General features: G+C 39.9%; 1 protein-coding gene across 1 annotated transcript; it reads left to right on the top strand.

Annotated features, from left to right (window-relative positions):
- The first annotated feature begins 17,244 nt into the window (after window positions 1-17,244).
- Window positions 17,245-20,602, top strand: LOC143481193 (G2/M phase-specific E3 ubiquitin-protein ligase-like). Its single transcript, XM_076979142.1, has 8 exons — window positions 17,245-17,357; window positions 17,489-17,547; window positions 17,954-18,032; window positions 18,140-18,354; window positions 18,978-19,245; window positions 19,445-19,599; window positions 19,806-20,044; window positions 20,288-20,602. The coding sequence occupies exons 3-8, from the start codon at window positions 17,994-17,996 to the stop codon at window positions 20,467-20,469; spliced, it is 1,098 nt and encodes a 365-aa protein (XP_076835257.1). The 5' UTR covers window positions 17,245-17,357; window positions 17,489-17,547; window positions 17,954-17,993; the 3' UTR covers window positions 20,470-20,602.
- Window positions 20,603-25,854: the final 5,252 nt, after the last annotated feature.

Here is a 25,854-nt window from a genome sequence, read left to right as displayed (position 1 = left end):
CTGCAAGGAATAAAAAGAAACAAGTTGCATGTTCCTAAGTGAAAATTTGGAGGAGTTATGCATGATTTTCACAAATAGCGCCACCTAGTGGCCAAATGTTTCAAAACTGCACAGCATGACACATAGTCCTGAGATATGCACAGTGGTGAGGTTTCATGTTGTTTGGCCAATGGTAAGTCTGTCAAATGGCCAATTAATTCAAATAAAAATTAATTGGCTCATGGCGGCCATGTTTTTTGAGTGATGATGTCATCATTGTGTGTCTTGATATCACTTGGGCCCCTGATGATGCCTGTAAAGTTTTGGCTTGATGTGACTAATGGTTTCTGAGATACAGTTTTTCCCATGTTATAGCGCCCCCTATTGGACAATCGTGGCCAGCTTTGACGTATGACCTCGTAGTCATGTGCCCTAACAACGGTTAAAATTTTATGAAGATCGGTCAAAGCGTTGCTGAGATATGGCTGTTTAAGTAAATTTGGCCACGCCTCGGAGCTATTGATTGACATGTGACAACCAGACTGTATGCAAATCTCAAAATGTTTTTAAGCAACTTTGATAATGAGATTCTCCTGAATATTTTGACACCAAGGTTGTGGTGATCCGATGAAAAACCAGGGACTAGTACAAAAAAGTAGGTTTTGCATATTATGCAAATTAGCAAAAAATCTAAGTAGGCGGAGCTTAATGGTTCTTGAGGCTTTTTTGTTTGGCTTGAGCCAAGGAATCCATCAGAAGTGGAATTTTGTTTCTAGGCCCTACGGTTTGGGAGATAAGGACCAAAACGCAAAATGGTGCGCTATAGCGCCACCATCAGGCCAATGTGGGTCCCTGTCTCTATTTCTCTCATTGCACACCTGCTGCACCTTGCTGGCAAGTTTGGTCTTTCTGGGCCTTACGGTCTAGGCTGCAGTATGCGTTTTACAGGGGGAAAAATAATAATAATAATAATAAGAAAAATCTCAGCAATTACAATAGGTTTCCCACACTACGTGTGTGAACCCTAATAATAATAATTCCTACCACGGTATGCTCGGGCCTGATAATTCTTTATTCGGAGTCTAAGGTAGTACATTGCTACCTGACCCACCTAAACAAATTTCTCCTTTACCTTTGTTGTTTACACAAGATGCTTTCAGTGTTCCTTGTGTACTGTTACATATAGAGAAAAAAATTGGCGCCCAACGTGGGGCCCTGAGCATATACTGTAGGAATTTTAAAAGATCATACACAGTACAATATTGTCACATATAGATCGTATTGCTAAACACGTTATTCAAACAGTGCGTTATGGATTTGTGTGATAAGTACAATTTTGATCCAGAATGTACAGTGATCCTAAAGGGGGTTAGGGTTAACATTACATTAGAGGAGGTACAACAAGCATTTGCTTCACTGGATAATGTAGTAAAAATCCAGCATATAGACAGTGACATACCAGAAGGGCTCTTATGTCAGTTTGAATATGCAGTGACTCCGAAGCTCTTAGATGCTGAACAGCCTCATGGTGGTCCCGGTCCTTGCTGGGAAGTTATGCAGTTGGAAGACCATACATCCTACAAAAGCCCTGAGCACATGCAAAGAGTAGGTGATGCTAAGACCCTGGCATTTGTAGTAGAAGATCTGACCATCAACTTCAAGGAACAGTTGCAAGAGCTGGCTACTTGTTACAATGTCAATCCATCTGCTCTAAGTAGACAGGTTGCAGGAAAAATCTTCAGCCTTCATGGTCATCCTGTAAAGCCCTTAACATCCACTCCCAAAGTTGCTACAGACCCCCCACTGAACACTGAAAACAGCATGGCCACTGCAGAAGGCACAAATTTTGTTTGTGATTTTAGTGCCCAGGGCACTTCACCCATTCTTACAGTCCCTGCTGAGGTGCAAAGGGTGGTTGTTGAACACATTGTTAAGCATGGCCCAGAATTGCACACGCCTATTCAAAGAAAACTACAGCTGTTTTCGGGTAACTTGCCCAGACCATCAAATGAAGTGGAGTTCAGCATTTGGCGTTTACATGCCAGACAGGTGATAAATGATATAGGCCTTTCTGTAAATCAGCAGCGGCAAATTTTAATTGACAGTTTGTTACCGCCTGCTCTTAATGTAGCTCTCTGTGTGGGCGAAAATGCATCACCAAATCAGTACATCCAGGAGTTAGAGAATGCCTATGGCAGTGTAACTGATGGTGAGGAATTATACATACAGTTTTTGGAGACTCACCAAAGCAGTGGTGAGAAGGCTTCAGATTATCTGAGGAGACTCCGTGCTGTCCTTCAAGAAGTGGTGGAAAGGAAAGGCATATCCAAAGAAAATACAGACATGCAGCTAATGAAGCAGTTCATTCGAGGCTGCTGGGATGATGCTCTGATAGTTACACTTCGTCTGAAAGAGTCTCTGTCAACAAGCATGACTTTCTCTGAGTTGCTTATGAAGATAAGGTCTCATGAACAGGAAGTTCTCTTAAAAGAGATGAGAAAGAAGCGATATACAGGGTGCGATTCTGCCAAAGTGCACACTAAAACACATGTAAAGATTGATGCAGTCCAAGCACAAAATTCTTCATTTTCAACTCTCACAAAGGCAGAGTTGGAAGAGAGAGTTAGATATCTTGAAGCAGAGGTGGCAAAGACAAGATTCCCTCCTAGTGTTAAAGGAAGAGCAGGCACGGTCGTTGAGAATGTAAAAGTGGAAAGGGGCGTTGAGAATTTGCCAAAAGTAACCACTCCCAGCCAGACAGACAGACGTTCTAAATCACAGAAATTTTGTTATCGGTGTGGTGAGGACTCTCATATGCTGCAACAGTGCAACAACCCTGTGAATGCAACCTTGGTACAGCAAAAATTATGTGAGAGACATACAGCAAGGCAATATCCACATTCATCTGTGTCCTCTCAAGAATTCCCTTTAAACTCATAGGAGCTCCTGCTATGGAACAGGCAGGAGCTCATGACCAATACAGTTCCTCTTTCTCAACACACAGCATGTCCAATCTTCAAAACAATGATGACAACTCTGTTCCTGATGGCCTAGTGGGAGAATCCTGTGAAGGTACAGCTTGACTGGATGAAGTTCAGTGCAGTTGTCTGATAGACACTGGTTCCCAGGTGTCCATTATTGCCCAGTCCTTCTACCTGCAACATTTGTCCCATCGAGAATTGTGCTCTGTGAGTGGCTTACTTCACATAGAGGGTGCAGCTGGCCAAACAGTGCCTTATCTTGGCTACATTGAGGTGGAGGTACATTTTCCCAAAAGTGTCTGTGGAACAGGTAAAAGATTCACTATCTTAGCCCTTGTCAGTCCAGACCAATCTTATAATGAAAAAATTCCACTTTTAGTAGGCACAAACATCCTCAGACACCTTATAGATGATTGTAAGAAGAAAGGTGGTGTTCAGTTTTTTAAGTCTTTACCAATAAAAGCTGAATGGGCTTTTGCTTATCTGGATTGTTGCCAGAGAATGGAATGTGAATCCAAAAAGGCATACACGCTGAAGGTGAAGCTGAGTAGCAAGTCACCTGTGCGTGTTAAGCCAAATGAAGTCTGCATGTTAAAGGGAATCTGTCACACTAAATTGGGAGGAGGAAGATTCAAGGCCATAATTAGTGAGCCCCAACAGCACTCTGTACCAGGCGGCTTAATCATTTTTGATCAGGTGGTTGATGTTAAACCTGCGTCTCATAATAACTTCAAGTTAATTGTGCAGAATGCCTCTACAAAAGATATAACACTTCCACCTAAAGCTGTCATCGCTGAGTGTGCAGCGGTTGATTGGGCATTACCCCTCCCATCCACTACTTCTCAATGGAAGCCTGCACCAGTGGCTCAGTCTTTGATGGTATCCCAGAATGAGAGGCCAGTCTCCACAGACAGCCTGGGGTACAGTTTAGATTTTGAAGGGAGTCCCGTGTCTCCAGACTTCCAAGCTCACATCCTCAATAGGATACAGTCTGAAGCTCCAAATGCATTTGCCAGACATGATCTCGATGTTGGGACTCTTGAAGGCGTCACTCACCGCATCGAGCTTGAACCACATATGCCTTTCAAGGAACGCACTCGACGTGTGTCGCCAGCAGACTTTGAAGATCTTAAACGTCATTTACAGGAACTGCTGGTATGTGGCATTATAGAAGAGTCCACTAGTACCTATGCATCTCCTGTAGTTCTAGTACGCAAAAAGAACGGTGATCTTCGCATGGTGGTAGATTATCGAAAGCTGAACAAATTGACAAGGAAAGATGCATACCCATTGCCTCGCATTGAGGAGACCTTTGCTCTCTTGTCAGGTTCAAGATGGTTCACCGTGTTGGACCTCAAGAGCGGATACTACCAACTTGAAGTAGAGCCAGCTGATCGACCCAAAACTGCTTTTACGACGCCATTTGGGACATGGCAATTCCGAAAATTACCTCAAGGGCTCACCAACGCGCCTGCTACTTTCCAGCGTACAATGGAACGAGTCATGGCAGGTATTAACCTGCAAGAGGTCATAGCATTTCTTGATGACTTAATCATATTTTCCAGCACTTTAGAGGAGCACACAGAGAGGCTGATGACGGTGCTAAAACGGATCTCTGATGTGGGCCTCAAATTGTCACCAGCTAAGTGCAAATTCTTTCAGAAATCAGTACATTATCTGGGTCACGTCATATCAGAAGAGGGAATCCAGCCGGATCCTGGGAAAGTGTCTGCTATTATGAATTGGCCGAAGCCCACAAGGGTAAAGGAATTAAGATCTTTTCTTGGTTTTGCGGGCTATTACAGAAGATTTGTGAAGGACTTTTCAAAGTTAGCCAGACCTCTTAATGACCCGCTAAAGGGAGAGTTTTCTACAAGACACAAGAGTTCTGTTCACAAGTACAAGTCAAGCTCACAAGTTTTGGGAGGGCGGTGGACTCAGGATTGCCAAAAGGCATTTGAAGTGATTGTGGGGAGACTAACATCCGCTCCAGTCCTTGGATTTGCTGATTGGAAGCTTCCATATGTGCTTCACACAGATGCCAGTACCGTAGGGCTTGGTGCAGCCCTATATCAAGTACAAGATGGAAAGCCAAGAGTGATAGCTTATGCAAGTAGGGGTCTCAGCAAAAGTGAGACGAATTACCCAGCCCATAAGCTAGAATTTCTTGCACTTAAATGGGCTATCAGTGAAAAATTCCATGATTACTTGTATGGGTCAAACTTCAAGGTTCTTACTGATAATAACCCATTAACTTATGTATTAACCAGCGCTAAACTGGATGCTACAAGCCATAGATGGTTAGCCGCCATTTCAATGTACAACTTTGACATTCATTACAAATCAGGGAAAAACAATCTGGATGCCGATGGGCTTTCTAGAATACCTCATGGAGGAGCAGAAGAGGATGCAGACTTTGAAGAGTTCGAGCAGAGAGTGTCCAAGCTTATAAACCGCACCTGGCAGTCTTCAGATGGATTTGATGTCCTTGAAGCTGGAGCAGTGGGGGCTGTTTGCATGAGGCATGATGTGCGGCTACTGATGAACACTGTGGATGGAGAAGATGAAGAGAACGGATCTGAGGTACCTGCAGTAGAGACACTGCTGTGTGGTAGTGATGCTGTTCCTGAAAATTTGGATGAGCCGGAGCCATGGCCAGGCCAGTCTTCTCTTCCTAGTATGACCCAAAGAGATTGGCATGATCTGCAGAGAGCTGATGTAGGTTTAGCTCGTATGATTGAAATTATGAAGAGGGGATTCACTAAGGAGACACTGGACATCAGCAAGGAACTGCCAGAAGTGCGTTTGCTATTGAGGGAAAACTCAAAGCTTGTGCTAAAAAGGGGTGTTTTGTACCGTGAAATTAAAAGACCAGAAAGAGAGACCTTTTACCAGCTAGTCATACCACAAAGCCATAGAGATCGAGCATTTGAGGGTGTTCATGATGAGGTTGGCCACATGGGCTTTGAAAGAACTGTTGAATTAGCAAGAGCCAGATTCTACTGGCCTAAGATGACAAAATATGTGGAAGACAGATGCAAGACATGTGAGAGATGCGTGCGGAGAAAGGCCCATGCTCAGAAAGCAGCTAAATTGGTAAACATTAAGGTTCAGGGACCCCTTGAGTTAGTATGCATGGATTTTCTTACATTGGAACCAGACTCCAAAGATATATGGAACATATTGGTCCTCACCGATTATTTTACCAAATACTCACAAGCTTTTCCTACCCGTGATCAGACCGCCAAAACTGTAGCAACTGTATTATGGGAAAACTTCATCAGTCATTATGGATTTCCTCACCGGTTGCATAGCGACCAGGGAGCAAATTTGAGTCAGAGGTGGTTTCTGAGCTATGCAAATTGTCCGGGGTCAAATCCAGAACGACTCCCTATCACCCAAGGGGAAACCCTGTGGAGAGGTTTAATAGAACCTTGTTGGACTTGCTGGGAACCCTAAGTGAAAAGAAAAAGGAGAACTGGAGGAAGTATGTTAAGCCATTAGTCCACGCATACAATTGCACGCGCAATGACACAACAGGGGAGGCCCCATTCCTTTTAATGTTTGGTCGACAGCCACGACTTCCGATTGATCTTTCCTTTGGTATTAGCCCAGAAGGTCACAATATAAAAACACATTCCACTTATGTGAGAGACCTGAAAAACAGACTCAAGCAAGCGTATCGTTTGGCGTCAGAGAATGCAGAAAAACGGCAGTTGATGAACAAAAGGCGCTGGGATGCCAAAGTAACAGCTGCAGTCATTGAAGAAGGTGACAGAGTCTTGATCAGAAATGTGGGACTCAGGAGAAAGCATAAAATAGCTGACCGGTGGGAGTCAAATGTCTATGTTGTAGTTAAACAACCAGATGAGAACATTCCAGTTTATGTTGTTAGGGAAGAGGGCGGTACTGGGAGGGAAAGGATCCTGCATAGAGATCTTTTACTGCCCTGCGGATTCTTGCCTGCAAAGCTAAACGATGATGAGGAGCCAGGGACCAAGCAAAGGCCAGTGACACAAGCTTCACCACCAGTGGCAAGAAAGGTGTCTCCTGGTGAATCTTTTGAAAATATGGATCCGTCTGGCACTGAAGCAGGTGTATTATCAAGGGAGGACAAAGATGGACATCCAGAAACAATGCTGAATCCTGATGCACCTGAATTCTTTATGGATTCAAGCGAGTTGCATAGTGAGGTGGATCCTGAACTTCAAGAGGCTGCAAACAACTCCGTTGCGTTTGATGAAGAATTAGGGGAGAGAGAAGCAGAACTCGAGCCTGCTGTTACTCCAGTCATGGAAGCCAGTAGACCATGCAGGAAGAGACTACCTCCTGCATATCTAACAGACTATGAGATTGGTTACAGAGCCAGTTGTAAGCAGCAGATGGTAGCTACCAGATATCAAGACTCAGAACTTTGTAGTATTCTAACAGCATTAAGGAGGCAGATTGAAATTCTTGCTCAGTCACTGAGAGAAGGAACTAACGGGGACGTTAGGATTAAAGCAGGGGAGGATGTAACCCACTCAAATTATTAATAATTAATCTAATCCACCCAAATGAATAAAATAATTTATTAAACACTACAAACCGACCTAGTATTAACCTCCTCAGAAAATGATAATAAACTACATTAATTTAAAGAAAATAAATGGATAACTATATATATATAAATAAATAAATAGAAAGAAAGAAAAAGAGGAGGGGGGGTATTTTACGCTGTCGCACCACGCTGCAGCACATGTTCAGTGCGAACGGCGAAACCAGGAGACTGGCGGGAGAGTATAGGGCTCATCAGCCAAAACGGTTTTCCTCCATATACCCTCACTAATACTCTGGTTCTGATAGGTAAGCCTTTTAAAGTACGTTTTGTACGGCATTTTGGGAGTTTTGTAACTTTTAAGTGATACGGTTTTGCTGTTTTATCAAGGTTATTAGCAGCATTGCAGGCTGCTGCTTCGTTGGCTGTATGCTAGGTTGCGAACAGACATGTTAAATTGTGCAGAAATTACAGGTTAATTTTAATAATGCACGGTGTTAGTTGCAAAACAATGAATACCTCTTGGTTATTGCTCATGCATTTATTTGAAAGATGTGTCTTTTTGGAGAATTTTGTAAATTAGTAGACGAAAATGTAAGCTAGTTTTTTTTTGTGTGTATGCATTTGTTCATACAGTTTTATGCTACTAACAGCTAAGAGAGTTATGTACTGCACAATTTGTTGTATTAATGAGTTCGGTCATGCAGCTGTAAATTTAGTAATGTATAGCAGTTAATTCATAAAATGTTTACGCTGTCGCACCACGCTGCAGCACATGTTCAGTGCGAACGGCGAAACCAGGAGACTGGCGGGAGAGTATAGGGCTCATCAGCCAAAACGGGTTTCCTCCATATACCCTCACTAATACTCTGGTTCTGATAGATTGGAGAGACATTGTTCTGTGGGACGGTGCCTTACGATGCTGGCTGGTTGCTGATGACATCCAAACGGACACGTGAGGATTCGCTGTTGCTATTTTTTTTTTCTTGCCTTGTTCAGAAGGATCCAAGTAAGAGAGAGAGTGTTTCATACTCTTAAATTTTTTTAGTTTTTTTTTTTCTGCAGGTATATATTTTTTTTAAAGGCCTAAGGACTGCAATTTTTACTGATCACAGTAAAAAGAAAAGAGGGACTTCACCAAGGTGACTCGTCTGAATACAACTTAATGCTCATTTCACAGACAAGACTGTAGGGAGAAGGAGTTTATTTTATTTTTTTGTATTGTTACATTGAGAGTAAATAATAATAATAATTCCTACCACGGTTTCCCTCCTGTTATCCGTTAAGCAGTTTCTGCCTCAGTTACCGAACCTGCTTCAATACATTGTTACTGTTAAAAATGCACTTCCAATAAAGTGAGTATTGGAAAAATTAATTTTGCTGCTGAATGTAACTATTAAAGTAACTTGTAATCTAACGTAGAAGGGTTCGTTCAATCCCCCCCCCCCCCGCCCCCGCACCCTCCGTACACACATGCCCCTCAAGATAGGTAGGCTATTCAATGAATGAATTGTTAATCTCCGGTGAATATACAGACGAACAAATAAGGACAGCAACAACAGACTCACAACAAACTTATAACAGTGTTGCCAACTCTCACGCAATGAGCGTAAGACACGCGCATTTGACGGTTTTCACGTGCTCACACGCCATACATCCGATTTCTCAAGCTGAAAAAAATCTAGTTTATTTATCTCCGATCTACATCTATGATTCAATGAGTTACTAGTTCGCTCTGGCGCCAACCACTGGCGATCGATCGCTTTAAGCCAGGTTCACACTACACGACTTTTCAGTCGTCAGGTTTTTGTGCCGTTCGCACTACACGACTGGTTGTGCTGTAATCGCGAGTCTTTTAGTTGTTGTGGCTTTCACACTACATGACTGATCGGCGACGCGGGCTCACGAAGACTCTCAGTCGCCGACTGCTAGATATTAAACATGCTAGATATCTGCCGGTCGTCCGCGATGAGTCGGCGACCAGTCGGCGACGGCTCGGCGAGTGTCTTTCAGCAGTTCACACTACACGAAATGAGCGAGCGACGAGTGATCGCCGATTTGCCCCGACCACAGTTTCTGTCGGCGATCTACAAAAAACAGTCGGCGACTGAAAAAACAGCCTAAAATCGTGTAGTGTGAACCGGGCATTAAGCGCAGCATAGAGGAAACATATAAGACATAACCCGCCCCCCGTCACCGTTTGACACACACACCACCTCCACCCCACCCCCCCCCCCCGCGCCCCCAAATCAAATCTCAGTCCTAGTGATTTTGAAAAGTTGGCAACCTTGCTTATAATGAATAAAATGTGTAAATTAAAAGGTTTGAAGTGTGCTCGTGTATTTAGGGGGCATTGATGTAGAGAGCCAAATTAAGTCCACTTTTGGGGGAAAACGATCCCCCCCATCACAATGCTGGCTACGGGCCTGCGTAGTTACTTTTAAAATCAAGTAATCAGTAACGTAACTAAGTTACTTTTAAAAGGAGTAATCAGTAGTCAGTAATCGGATTACTTTTTCAAGGTAACTAAGCCATCACTGGACGCAGAGAGATTTAGACAAGCTTGAAGGATATGTTTCTAATCCCAAAGGGTAAGTTTATTCACAGCACCCATGGACAGAAAGAAATGAAAAACTTGTACACAAAAAGAAAACAAACGAATGTTAAAATCTTGAGGTTATCATCAGATTTTTAAACTGTACCATAGCACGTTAAAGCAACCTCTTTCTCACTGACTTACTGCAGCCAGTACGGACACACTCAGGAAACCAAACCAACCTCTACAAAACCAATCCTCTCTTCTCACTGCACTCTGTCCCTATATACCCATAACCCCACCATCTGCTTAATTGGACCAAACCAATTACCGACTGGGGTGCGTTCATAGGGGTATGCAATAAAATGGCTTTAACATAAACACACACATGACAAATAATAACACATACACAACACAGGCGCCCGCACTCCCTTGCATTTCCAACACAGGTAAGTATACATTTCCCAGCACACAACATGATTCATAAAACATGTGATAACATTAATTAAACACATCATAGAGTATTTGCAGTAATGGGGATGAGACAGGTTCTTCTGACCTCATCACAATGTGTATCATTACCAAACCATACAATGACAAATTAGTGTTTAAAATACAGTTCTACATACGTTCATAACAGAGACCGTATATATAAGTGGACGAGTGAAAAGTGAAGCCTCCGTGTGCCAGCTGCCCTCTACAGGGTTCGTACGGTCATGAAAAACCTGGAAAAGTTATGGAATTTGAAAATAGCAATTTCCAGGCCTGGATAAGTTTTGGAAAAACTAAAAATACTCAAATGTTTTGGAAAAGTCATGGAAATTTGCTTGACACAATAAATATATGTCGTTCCGATAACCGGAAGAAAAAATAAACATATATAATATAGCCATGTTTTTTCTTTGTGCGGACCACTAACGTAACTTCACAGGTTAGTTCGCTGCGTTAGCGTTGGACTCCAAGCGGAGCTGTAGATTGTACTTTGATGACGTGTAAATCAGCGTAATGCTGGTAAATGCCGATTCAACTATGGCTGCTTCAGTTGGACAAATACAAGCTATGGCTTGAGAAAGACAAGGACACGGGGCATGCAAAATGTGCACTGTGTGGTTAACCAACTGGTTAACGTTGGGGTTAGAGACTGAAAAGTCCGACGCAAAGCAGTTTTCGTCTAGATTTAGACACGCCTTGATCGTAAACACAGAATAGAAAAAAACTAACAATGTTCTCGTGCGTACAGCGTGAGAGAGCGACCGTGTTGCCGAGATGGGCTGCGGTGGAGGCTGCGCTGCTTCAGCTTATCGTACACAACACAACACTCCACTACACTCCACAACACTCCACAGAGCTGCCACTGCACCTCCACGCACCGCGCGAAATTAAGAAAAGTCGGTCGTAACTCCGTCCGTCGTTAACCAGACCCGTCGGTAAAAGGGAACTCGCCGGCTTTTAGCCCGGATACGGCTTATAGCTACAACATTTTCCATTAAAAAAAACTTAGATGCGGCTTATATTGATATTGAAAATACGGTAAATGTTTATTTTTTCAATTAAACCATGTGTCTTTTCATTAATTGATGATATACTGTGGAATTTTAGCCTGGATTTTTCTTATTTTTCGTGTCTACACATATGTTTAGAGAATGTACAGTCATTGAAATTTGTCTGAAAGTCATGGAAAAGTCATGGAAAAGTCATGGAAATTAGTTGTCAAAAAAGTGTATGAACCCTGCCTCTAGTGGCTGGCTGCAGTACAAGTTTTAACCCTGCCCATTCCCATGTAAGTGAACGGGCCGGATGAGAAACTTTGAATTTTTATTACACGTAAAATAAGTCTTTTGAGCAATTATATTTTGTCAATTCTATAAGACCCCATTGCGTTAGTATCTCTCCCAGTGTTTTTCTCTATGATAAACAGATTTTATAGAAGTTATTAAGTGTTATTTAAAGGGGTGTGGCGATAGGTGATTGACCTAGATGTTGGTTGACATCTAATACCAGACGCTCAAACGTGAACGCGCTCAACAGCAAAACTCTATCAAAACTCTCAACAGCAAAACTCTCGACAGCAGTATTAAAAAACTTTTACCTTTGTTTATTTTGTAAAACGTCAAGTGTCTATAGGCTACTGGTGGGCGTATCCTAACGAATGTCGGTGCGGAGATACGGTCTCTGGCGGAGATACTGTCCTGCCTACACTGTAAAAAATGAAGTGTTAAAATTACTTTAAAAAATTAAGGCAAATGTTTGCATGGATCTTTTTGAGTTGAATTAACTTGCTGTAGTATGTAACCCATCTAAGTCACTTAAATACACTTAAATAAATTATCACAGTATAACTAAAATCAATATGTTGAGTTAACTTAAATATTTTGAGTTGACAGAGGGCTGGAAATTAAGTTGAACATACTTAGTTTTTTAAATAAACACAACTAAATAAATTCAAAGTTTAGTCACTCAAATTTAAGTTGTCAGAACTAATTTCTTTTAATTCTACCAACATAGAAAAATCCATGCAAACACTTGCCTTAATTTTTTTGCTTTTGTATTACTTAAAATATAAGCCTCCTTAACTACCACTCAAATAAATAAATTTCCAGACATCAAATACAATTTTTGCATTTATTACAAACAATAATTATTATATTTTTAATAATAATAATTTTTTGTAAATTTACTGCAGTTAAATAAAACATACATAGGTCTGTAACTTCAAACAATAAATGTTTTTTGTGCTATTAAAGTCCAGAAAGGTCCCTTCACGTAATACCCACACACACACACACACACACATATATATATATGTAGTTATGTCCTGTTTGTGATGTCACATAAGGCCTGACTCACACTGTAGTTCTGTCCTGTTTGTAATGTCACATAAGGCCTGACACACTGTAGTTCTGTCCTGTTTGTCATGTCACATAAGGCCTGACTCACACTGTAGTTTTGTCCCGTTTGTCATGTCACATAAGGCCTAACTCACACTGTAGTTTTGTCCTGTTTGTCATGTCACATAATGCCTGACTCACACTGTAGTTCTGTCCCGTTTGTGATGTCACGTAAGGCCTGACTCACACTGTAGTTCTGTCCTGTTTGTGATGTCACGTAAGGCCTGACACACTGTAGTTCTGTCCTGTTTGTGATGTTACATAAGGCCTGACTCACACTGTAGTTCTGTCCTGTTTGTGATGTCACATAAGGCCTGACTCACACTGTAGTTCTGTCCTGTTTGTGATGTCACATAAGGCCTGACTCACACTGTATTTCTGTCCTGTTTGTATCGAAGGCCGTTTTAACATAAAATGGGCTTCACCCCACTTACATTCGAGATATCTGTAACTACATTACAGATATCTGTATATTTAATTTAAGATATCTCCAATTATATTTTAACTAGGCAAAATGTCAATTTGAGATATCTCCAATTACATTCTGACTAAATTACGTCATATTCACCGTTGATTTGTATGGAGGCTCAAGTTCAAGATATCTGCAATTAATTACTGACTAGTCAATTAAATTATGACTAGTCAAAAAGTCAATTACAGATATCTCGTTTTTTGTTCAGTATGGCAAGCCGTTTTAGCTTTTATTCGTATTTTTCTTGATATCAAGAATGTAATTCTTACATGTAAAAATTTTATTTTTGATATCAGGAAAGGAATTCTTACATGTAAAAATTAAATTCTTACTAGTAAATATTGAATTCTTACATGTAAGAATTACATTCTTGATATCAAAAATAAATTTTTTTACATGTGATAATTCATGACTTTTCCAATTCATTTTGAATGGGGGAAACATTTTTACATGTAAGAATAAAATTTTTACTAGTATAAATTAAATTCTTACATGTTAAAATTGTATTTTTACATGTACAAAAATAATTTTCACATGTAAGAATTCAATTTCTACTAGTAAGAATGCAATTCTTACATGTAAGAATAAAATTTTTACTAGTGAAAAATCAGAATTGATTTTTTACTAGTAAGAATGTAATTCGTGATATCAAGAATTATATTTTTGATATCATTAATTTAATTCTTACATGTGGGAATTAAATTCTGACATGTAAAAATGTATTTTTTGATATCAGGAATTACATTTCCGATATAAAAATTTTTATTTCTGATATCAACAATGTAATTCTTGATATCAAAAATTGAATTTTTACATGTGAGAATTCTTATCTTGATATCAAAAATGTTATTTTTACATGTGGGAATTTTATTTTTGATATCAAGTATTGAATTCTTACATGTAAGAATAAAATTTTTACTAGTACACGTTTATGCAAATGAGTAAATGAAGCGTCTGTTTTAAACCTATCCAATTGTGGCCTGTTGTCACTGTCTGTGGGAGTGCCTCCAAAGATGCAAGGTTGCCAAGTCTGCATCAATCAATCAATCAATCATCAGTTATTTATATAGCGCCTTACACAACCTGAGTTGACCAAAGCGCTGTACACAATAGAAATCAATAATCAATTTGTATGATCTTAAAGATAACATTGTGTGCAGTTGGTAATGATACAACTTGCAAATAATTAGATGTTGAAAGCCATCCTAAATACGTGTGTTTTAAGTTTGGCTTTAATTATTGGCAGATCAGTGATGGAACGTAGAACAGTAGGCAAGGCATTCCACACAATAGGACCTGCTACCGCGAAAGACCGATCACCCCACTGCTTACACCTAAAAGGTGTCTTTGATATTTGAATCGTTTATAATAAAAGGGTAATGGTTTCTATATATTAATAAAAGCTTTTCATGTTTATAATATTATATGCATTTATGATAGCGTGTATTCTTTTAGCCTTTTGTCTTAAAGAACTTTTAATTTTTCCACTCGAAGCAGGTTGTCTGGCTAATGATGGGATGTCGGTAATTAGCCATTTTGCAATATGTCAGGTGGAGGTGAGAATCATTCCAACACAGAGCACTCTACTGATTTTACAAGAGTATATAGAGCTTTTGCGGCAGCAAGAAGACAACTTTCCTCTGGCAGAAACACGGAATCAAATCTGTTGTCTAATGTACGGAGCTCATTTTCAACAGTTCTATGAATCTAGGTAGGTTTGCTAGCTAGTCAGCACAAATCCAGTTATGGCACCTAACATTAGTTAGCTTTGACAAATCCAGGGGTGGGTTTCCCAAAACGTTCGTAGCGCTAAGTACTTCTTAACCTCGTACGTTTCATACGAGGTTAAGAAGTACTTTTGCAAGACTACGCGCTACGAACGTTTCGGGAAACCCACCCCAGGTCAGTTAGTTAGTTAGCGCGAATCCACATATTTTAGCTTAGTTAACACAAATCCACGTATTTTAGCTAGTTAGTACAAATCCACATATGATCGCCAAAGAGCGAGCTAATATGTTCTATTTCTTGGCAGTGTTAGCTATGTTCATTATGTCTGAATATAACCAGTAAATGGAGGTAACTTTAAGTACAATGTTTAACGTATAAGTAAATACACTACAAATGGATCCTTATCTGTGATCTGTAGCTGGTGAGCAAAACTGACTGAACATGTCTTATGGTTATTACAAACATGCCTATTATGTCATGTGTCTTGCAATAGCAAAAATAATATTATGAACAACAGGTGATGGACGTCGACGTGGGAGAAAGCCTGGGCTTAAATGGCAGGTGAAGCTTTTCTTGTTAGAGGATCCTAACCAAACCACTATACCCAGTTCACAGGATTCAGAGGAACTTGAGAAATCTGGTTTAGGTATGGTGATTTTTGTTTTCTTTTTTATTGTCATCAGCAATATTTTTTGATACACTGGTACTTGGGAATACCACTATGATTTGCTACAATCATTCATTCTGCTTTACATTACAGTTAACATAATAGTAGAAGGAGTATACAATAATATAAGGAGTAGAAGCTATAATTGATTACATGAAAGTGTAAAGGCATTTAGACTTTTGTGTTGCTCATGTTGTAACATTTCCCTTTACTAATCCTGTAATCTTTTTACAGGAAGCGGGAACAGTGACTTAGGTCATGAGCATAAGACCGTTGATTTGTCATGGTCCTTGGCAGAACTCAATACATTCATCTGCCAAAGCTTTGAGAGCGTAAGCCTAAATGTGACCGGCTTTCGTCTTGCCAGAGCTACAAAAGCAAAGAAACTGCTAGTTGTCCAGGCCAACTCCGTCAAAGACTTGAAGCGACAAAATTGAAGAAGCAGACTTTATATACTGCCCAATTCAAACTTATCGCTATCCAGACAGGTGAGTTCTGATTGATTACATTGCATCTTTTATTAAAGTGAACTTTTAATATGCAAAACTGTTATTCAGCAGCTTCGTATTAACATGTGTCAGTGATCTGTTTTATTTTGCATGAGCAACTTGATTATGAAATACTGAAAATGTTCATGCAGGATGGAGAATCCTTGAATGAGAGTAGTGAAGGAAGATCAAGTGTTGGTTCTGCAGCCGTGGTAAGATGCAGTCCAGTTCTTTAACAGCTATACCTGGTAGAAGCTAAGTCAAGTACTAATATTTATTGAAGGGAACTTATTGGGAAATATTCCATAGATTAGGAATATTAGGATAAGGGTAGTTCTCAGTCAACTAATAAGTAGTGGTATAATTTGTAGTTGTTTAACCTAATTACCGGTATGTTAAAATTTGATTTCTTAATTCCTTTATGAGGTAAATATCTAGGCATGAAACATTATTGAAATAATTCTTACAGGTCTCTCTCAATGTGCATTCTGAAATGGTTAGAAGTGCAGTGACATCAGTAGAGAGTAATATTGTTGACCTGACAGATGAGGTGGTAAGCTACATCTATGAACACATTATATTGACATTTTATAAATAATGTAAATCTGTAGAAAAATGTATATTTAACAGTGCTGTTTGATGTAGGATGGAAATAGAGGCTACATATATGTAAATGCAGGCACTCCTGAGGTAATTACACATTTGCTTGAAACGTTTCATGCATTTTCTTTTTATAAACATTTAAATTATTTTTTAACATTTTTTGTTTGTTTGTTCACCATCCGTTGATTCAGGTGTTCTACAGAACAAATCAGCCAGTTGAAGGAGAAACAACTACTCAGAACTGGTATTGCTCATGTTCAGATTGCAGTGTTTTTTTTACTTCTATTACATTCCTATTACTAGTTAAATTTAGTTGATTGTAAGAATCTTTTGATGTTACTTTAACCTATATTGTTTTTCATCAGAGTGCAGGCATTTCAATTTTTTTTGTACCCATCTCAACAGGACTGGCCAGTCTTTGCTTTCTGAGAGTACACTGGAAGTGACACTTGTGCATTATCCAGTGGCAAGCTCTCCTGTGAGTCCCAGTTATGAGAGTATTTAGACACATTGATACCCATGTTTATTACTTTGTTAGTAAATATGCAGCAGGTCTGCTTTGTGTTTATAATGCAGACTCCTTTGTTATGTCAAAACCTTTTCAAGCAGATACACGGGAGCTTTCCAACAACTGTAGGAGTGTCCCACAGTCAGTTCACAGCAATCAGGTTCTCAAACATTTATAACCCTGAGACCGTTTTACTCACTTCCATTGGAGCTATAAAGGCTATCATTGTTCTTTGTGAACTGACACTAAAACATTGAAATTCCATATAATTGAAAGAGCACTAGGTGTAGTGTTATAACATTCCCACTAAATATCAGTAACTTAATTTCACCTATCTTTGTTTAGAGAGCTCATTGTTTCTAAAGAATTGGGAGAATAGTGGTCATTCACAGATCAGTGTGAGATTTGACTTCAGCTTATACAGAAGTCCATGTCTTGCTGAATCAAAGTTTAAATGTTTCTGCAAAACTGAAGGTAATGTTTTTTGACGCACCATGTGTGTAAATGGATGTAGAGCTACATATAGCAATATGGGTTTTTGTTTTGTTTCTTTTTTGTACATGCAGTGAGATATTACAAGACAGTGAACCTGATGAGGACACCCAAATGCTGTCGTCTCCAAAACGTCCATATAGTCCATCTAACGTGAGTTGAAAAATGTCGCTGTATCCACAGTGCATGATTGCATGCTAGAAGAAGTTAAACTGAAATTTAAGGTTGCTTCTGTTATGGTTATTTTTTCTTGTTTAAAGGAAGTGGAAAACCTTGCTGATATCATTGGAGAATTCAGGAAGGAAAACATCAGTGAGCATTCTACACTGATAGTTGTGGCAAGAAGGAGGCGAATTCTACACAGTGCCATCACAGCTCTGAACAAGGGCTATTTTGATTGGCACAAATGTCCACGGATTGAATTTGTGGGTGAGATGGCTGATGATTTTGGAGGGCCCACAAGAGAATTCTTCAGGTTGGAGTTACATTACCATTAATTAAGTCTTCTTTTTATTTTGCACGCGTCATACTGGAAAACTATCATTTAAAAAGTTATGAATTATCATTTTTAACCATCTAATGTACAGTGACCACCTTTTCATTTATTTCATTCACGGTTATAGTGGCATTAGGAACAAGCAGATAATTTTTCTGGACATATTGCTGAGAAGATTAGATGGAAATGATATCATATGCAAACCCATATGAGCTTGAGAAAAGCTCTGATATATAAAGTGGGGTTAAAAATAAATTAAAAGATGTAAAAAAAAAAACAAAGCATCCACCAAAATTGCCCCATCAGAAGGGCAATTGGAAGATTAAACTCTGACCTTTGCCAAAATGAATGCACTTTACGTGCAAGTGTAAGGAAGAAATACATGCAAAACCAGAGAAACTGGTGAATTAGCAATGGTTTATTTTTTTAAACATGCCCTCCTAAATGGTGGGGCCAATATTTAGGACCATTAGATAGAAATAATATTCTTTGCCATGTTCTTATTGTTTTACTGGAGATGACCCAGTTGTATGTTTTATTGAGTTAATTTTATGCTGTATTTGAAAATTTTTATGCTGTAATTTCCTCTTGTTTCTTGGTAGGCTTTTAATGAAGGACGTGCAGTCTACTTTGGGCATTTTCGAGGGACAGCCAGGCAACCTTTTTTTTTCTTATGATCAGGCAGCCATAGAAAAGGGAAAGTATTATACTGGTGGGAAGTTGATTGCCTGGTCCCTGTTGCATGGGGGACCAAGCATTAAGGCATTACATCCCAGCCTTTATCAGTTAATGTGTGGTCAGGCTCCAGATCTTGAAGGATTTGATATTGCCAGCTTGCCAGACAAGTCTGTGCAGGACAAGCTTCAACAGGTATTCTGACACTATGCAGTTTTTTTTTTTTTGCTTTGTTGTAATTTTTTTAAAGAGGAGATTTTTAACATGTTTTAACAGGGGAGAAAAATAACTAATACTTTAAATATTACTAATTGTTATTACTTTAAATATTACTAATTGTTAAAGATATAGACAGGAGTTTGTTTCTCTTGTTTGTCTTGTGTTTTCTTCTTAGATTGAAAAATGTAAAACTGAGGAGGACTGGAAAGATCTGCAGGAGAGTCTGGGTGATTGGATTGCAGACTGTGGAGTGCCAGGGGTATATGAAGCCAAGGTTCTTAATATTCCACAGATCATCTCACAAATTGTGAAACATTTTATCTTTCACAGGTATTATTCCTAGAGCTGTCCCGGATTCAATGTGTTGTGTCTTCTATTTCTATATAATCTGTGCTTTAATAGTAAATAAGATTTGTTGACTAACATCATTGCTTATTGATAACAATGGACAGATCCTTACTAACTGGTGACATCCTTCCATCTAATTATCACTATGCATGATTTTATTTTAATCATTTATTTCATTTATGTTTCAGAACTGCAAACATGGTGGAGCAGTTTAAACAAGGGATCAACTCTTGTGGTAAACTTTGGGAAACTGTGGAGAGATACTGGAAAGCATTTCAGTGCCTGTTTACACATACAGAGGAACAACTGACAAGAGCAGCCTTCCGATGTCTTTTTGATATCTTTTGGAGTGATGAGGGGGCAAACAACAAGGAAGCGGAAGAGGACACTATATTTGCATGGGAGTGTCTTCTCAACAGTGTGCAAGGTCAAAATCAATTGTCACACAATTGTCATTATGAAATTGATTATGCAGTTATGTACTTTGTCTTAACCTGTAACGTTAATATAATAGATGTGTACTGCTATGTTAAAAAATAATAAATCAACATGAATCTTATTGTGGAGCCACCTTTAAAACACAGTGCTTACGCCATTAAATCTGAGTCATGGCATTAAAAACATATTCCTGTTTTGGCATTTATGCAATTGTGTGTCTGTATTTTAACAGAAAAAGAAACTCCCTTCACCTTTGAGGACCTATTGGTGTTTGTCACGGGAGCAGATGCAATACCACATCTTGGTTTTCCGCAGCGACTTCAGATCCAGTTTTATGACCAGGAGGAAAGAGGAAGTCGTTTTCCTTATGCTTCAACTTGCTCTATGACACTGTTCCTTCTCACATTTGGTTAGGGGTGTGAGAATGTTCACTGCGCATGCTGTGGTTGTTCCATGCCTTCCTGAAAGTTTCCAATCTCTCTGTAATTTCTGGAAGATACACTGTTTGGAGTGAGTATTTATGTATTTCATTGTCTGGTTTCAAAAGGCCTTCATCTTCATAAGAGTAAAACAAGTTGTAATAGTAATGGATGACTTGTGTGAACACATCCCTCCAGAGGCGTTCAATTCGCTGATTGTGAACTGATAGCCCAGTAATGTGGCTCCCTCGTCCTTCCCCATTCAAAAGGTTCATTAACAGTGCTATCATTGTATTTTCACCCCCATGGTCTGATCTGACCCTTGATGGAAGTCCATACCGGCAACTTGCCCTTACAAAGTGAGCTAGAACTGTCAGGGCAGTGTTGTCAGTACTGGCATTCAGGTAGGTGATGACCCGTGAATATCCATCTATACCACCATGTATCACAATACCCCAGCTGTAAAAAAAAAAAGACAGGACCATTTTAATACTAACTCAGATTTATTGTTGGGTTATCAGATGATTAAACCAAATTAATTACTCAGTTATATAAAATGTTACCGTATGAGGCGCATGTATCCATCAATGTGCCATAGACTGTTGGGAAATGGTACATGATAAGTGCGCCTTGCAATAACGTTGCTCCACCTTTGTGCGGCTGCTGCTGGATCAATTCTGTTCAGTGTCTCCCGCACTCGATGTCGAGGTACATGTATACTTGCAGCAGAAAGATAGCCCCTCATCATCGACGGTTCTCATTAGATCACAGACAAACATTGATTCCTCTGGGGTCGGCAACCTATGGCACGCGTGCCACCGTTGACACGCTGGACCAGCATCAGCAAAAATATATATAAATGAATATAAATTATTATATTAATGGATTATACTTTCGCGAGTGACAGTAGCGCGTGACTCTGCACAACTTGCACGAACCTGCGCGAGCGGCGGAGGTGTTTATACTTGGTGATCGATCGCGATATAATACTTAATTTGTGTCCATTTACAATTTAAACTCACCGCCATAGTGGCACACTCATTGACTAGACATGTTAAAGTTGGCACTCCATGTTTCAAAGGTTGCCGACCCCTGGTCTAATAGCTCAGTTCCAAAAAAGTACAGCCTACCTCACAACCTGCCCTTGGATGTTGCTGATGGAGCATTCGTACATGCTGTTCAAGATCATTGTCACTGATGGGAGTAAATCTTTGCCTTATCGAAATGCCCAAAGATCTGAGTTTTCTGTAAATGAAAGACGATGAGCAGCCAAGAAGCCGTGCCATTGCTTTTGCCCTAAATCCTTGGTTGAATAAGAGTTCCAGCTGTTCTCTTGACACATCAATTCTGGGTCTACTCCGGGAGCCTGGAATAGCCAGTGCAAACAACACTGAACAAATGGAATGTGCAAAACATAATTACAGAACTAGCTTATAGTTCAAAGATTAAATTTAAACGTAATATTGTAGGCCTACATTGTGCTTAACTGCTGCTTACCAGTGCTGCTACGCTGTGCAGAGTACGAAGCAGTTGGCACATCAGCAGTTATGGAAGACTGTAATGTAGTCAGACTCTCAAACAATTCTGCAAACGTTTCCCCACTCAAATGATTTTCAATACGACGTAGATTAGCAATGAGAGAATCAATAATAGCAACATCGCGCAAGCCTCCATTACTGCCTTGCTGGACGTTTCTATGAATAAGTCTGACTCTCCTCATAATACGTGACAGAACCAAGTCGGCCATTGGCAGAGTTTAACATTAGCCCACACTTAAACTATGAAGTATGAAGCTATAAAAAAATAAGCACTGTGCAAGCTGTATAAAAAAAAGAAAGACAATACTTCATGTGGTCTCTTTAAGAAGAGCGCAATGTAAATTAGCTCCGCCTTTGTATCCGCATGCAAATCAAGCTAATTTATATTAGAACATGTAATAATTAAATTTTTACTAGTAGAAATTAAATTTTCACATGTAAAAATAGAATTTTTACTAGTAAGAATAAAAATTTTACTAGTAAGAATTCTATTCTTGATATCAAAAATATAATTTGGACATGTAATAATTAAATTCTTACTAGTAGAAATTAAATTTTTACTAGTAGAAATTAAATTTTTACTAGTGAAAAATGAATTCTTACGTGAAATAATTTAATTTATGATATCAATAATTAAATTTGTACTAGTGGAAATTGTATTATCAAGAAAAAAGGAATAAAAGCTAAAACGGCTTGCCATACATTATTCTAATTAAAGATATCTTAAGTAAAAGTTCAGCATTTGAGCAACAATGACTCTCCTTAACAGTAAGATGTTGCGGATGGCACCATTTTTCATGTCGGCCCTCACAATCCGAAAGCCGGGCATGGACACATTAGAGTACGGACAGTCAGTACACAGCCAGGTCTCAGAAAAGCACAGCATACTGCACTCCCGGTAAATTTTATCACATTCTGGAGATTCCAGAACTACCTGCAATCCACGAAGTAGAAATGGTATATTTATTTAAGTTTTTATACACTATATTAAGGCTTTATAAACCCTCCCCACACCTTTACATAAACCTTTCCCATTCACTTAATAACCATTCCCACACTGTTCTGTGCATGTGTGCTTGTCCAGCGAGCAGTCGTGTTGTATACAATCTCATGTAGGTGAGTAGCGTCTCAGGCAAGCGATGCTGGTTCTCGTTTCCGAGAATAAATATGCACTATTTACTGTAATTCGTACTATTTTATTATTTATAACATTCCTTGTTAATTGTAAGAATTAATACTTATAATATATTTTTATACATTTTGGGATTTTGTCATGTAAAAAATGATAAAATATATTTTTGTCTGCCGATCGAATTCCGCAGACAACCGGCGAAAAAGTGAAGACCTGCAAATTATTTTTACCCATAAATTGTCACGTTGAGGACCCCGGCCCCTCCTTTTTGGGCGTGTGTTTACGTTGTCCACGTGCATCGTCTGCGTCTGTGGATCTACGTGGTTATGGTTATGTCATGTGATAATCCGTCTCACCTGTGACTCGTCTCGTAATCACATGGGGCTAATGTGGTTTGTCTATTTAATGTGCGCACGCGCAATGTCCTGTGCTCGTCGTTGTCTACAGTTGCACGTCTCCGTGTGTGTTTCATGTTTTACGTGCGCTTTAAGCGTTTATTTGTATTAAAATAAAAGTGACGTGGATCGCCGCCAAGGATTCGTGTCTCATCCTTCGCCGCCCAGCCGCGCGTCACATTAATATCTTATAAAAACCCGTGAAAGAGTGAATTTGCAAAAGCTGAAGGGTGAAGTGGCGCAGGATCACTGTAACTTAATACAAAAAAATAAGTATGAACTGACCTACACTGAGTGCAAAATAAATATTAAATTAAGAGCAACATTAAGATAAAAACTGTACATTCAGAAGAAAATATCAACTTAAATGTGCAATCAAAAAGAAAATGAGTGAGTGGCAGTGCAAACGTAAATCACATCCTTAGCAACAGTTCTCTGGGTGACAGTATGTTCAGTGAACGAATCAGAGAATGAACGAGAGCCCACAGTACAGTCAACGAATCAGAGAGTGAACGAGACCTCTCAGTTCAGTGAACGAATCAGAATGAATGAGAGTCCTCAGTTCAGTGAACGAATCAGATAGTGAACGAGAGCTCTCAGTTCAGTGAACGAATCAGAGAGTGAACAAGACCTCTCAGTTCAGTGAACGAATCAGAGTGAACGAGATCCATCAGTACAGTGAACGAATCACTGAGCATGTGCAGTTCCCTCACAATGAATGTCTCCGCCTCCAGATTCGCGGGTGATTCGGTAATTCACAGGCCACACAGCAGTTCCCCTGCTGGCCTGCACGGTCGCTTCTGAGCTCAACTACTGAACTGAAAAAGGAATGAATCAGCTGAGGAAGTAATTCGATTCAGTTCGTTCACTCAAATGATTCGTTCATTTGAAAGAATCATTCGCGAATGACACAACACTAGAATAGACACAGTTTCAATTCGGTGTGACATAGTTAAGTGACATCTGCCTGCAGCTCGCAGACAGTCAGCTTAGCCTGTGTGTCTGTTGCCTGGCCTCGGCTCTGGTTTGTCAATCCCCATTAACTACTCCTACACTACCACTATTAAGCCTAGCAGATATGCTACTGGAAATGAAAGCAGCACCTTCCCAAGGATGCCGTCTCGCTTCAAAAGGCCAGGCCTGCCCTCAAAACATGTCCAATTATGTATATAACCCACTTTGATTCCTGAGCACCATTTAGACATCAAGCAGTGTAGCGCCCATAACCTGCTGTAGGTCTCAGCACCACGCCGAACTGGAATGGGACCAGAGCATATTACGGCATGTGACATCGTCCACGCTAACTCACACACCTCTTTAACGTTATCCTTAGTGATCTCAGACTGTCTCAACCCCACATCATTGGTGCCGATGAGTATAACTATCTTGGAATATTTACGTCTAGCCAGCACCTTTAAATTAGCCCTGATGTCAGGTGCTCTAGCCCCCGGGATACATTTGACTATGGCCGCTGGTGTCTATAAAGGATTTGCTACATTCACGTGTCAGAGTTGTGAGTCTCCAATAACCAGCTCAGTCGGTGTATTACTGAGTGGGGCAAACCTGTTTGACACGGGAACCTGAGTCTAACGGTGCTCAGCCCTACAGCTATGCTGCCGAGACGTCACCCATTCTCCCTGCTGCGAGGGCTCTAATATCGGAGCTGAGGGCTCGCTGGCTACGGCTGTGCAAACCGGGCCTGCTACACTAGGTGCTACTGACTCTCTAGGACTTTCTAAAGCCCAGATGTGTGTAGTTCATGAAGGTGAATAGTGTGTATAGTGTGATGTGTATGAAGGTGCACAGTGTGCTGTGTGTATGTGTGCTGTGGGTATGAGAGAGATATATGTATGTATGTGTGTCTGTGGTGTGTGTGTCTGTGTGGAATGGGTAAGAGACAGATGTATGTGTGTGGGTGTGTGGGGGGAGCTACCTGTTGTGACAGGATTAGAGTGCAATGTGTGTAGAGTCTTGTCTGGTTATGGTTCATGGGACTGTATGTGGTGTGTATGTTTATGGCATATATGATGCATATGTTGTGTGTATGAAGGTGTATTGTGTATGACCACCTCCTTTGCTATGTATCTGTCTGTTTACGTGGCGTGGGTATGAGAGAGATGTAGGTATGTGTGTGTCTGTGTGGAGTGTGTATGAGAGAGATGTATGTATGTATTGTCTGATTTATGACAAGTTAAACACTGAGGCAAATTGAGAAAAAGCCTAACTTTGATTTTGATAAGTTTACATGAGAGCCCATGGGGCAATTTGTGGTGCATAGGGCCAAACAAATGGTCATAACTTAAAAAGTAATTATT

Source organism: Brachyhypopomus gauderio, chromosome 17, assembly GCF_052324685.1.
Source record: "Brachyhypopomus gauderio isolate BG-103 chromosome 17, BGAUD_0.2, whole genome shotgun sequence".
Classification (NCBI taxonomy): domain Eukaryota; kingdom Metazoa; phylum Chordata; class Actinopteri; order Gymnotiformes; family Hypopomidae; genus Brachyhypopomus; species Brachyhypopomus gauderio.
The sequence above is the reverse complement of the archived record's forward strand: the minus strand, read 5'-3'. Positions and strand labels throughout refer to the sequence as shown.

Coding starts and splice junctions, on each gene's coding strand:
- LOC143481193 (XM_076979142.1), top strand. CDS start 17,994: ATGCTGTCGTCTCCAAAACGTCCATATAGTCCATCTAAC. Junction 18,033..18,139: donor GTCCATATAGTCCATCTAAC/GTGAGTTGAAAA, acceptor TCTTGTTTAAAG/GAAGTGGAAAACCTTGCTGA. Junction 18,355..18,977: donor CCCACAAGAGAATTCTTCAG/GTTGGAGTTACA, acceptor GTTTCTTGGTAG/GCTTTTAATGAAGGACGTGC.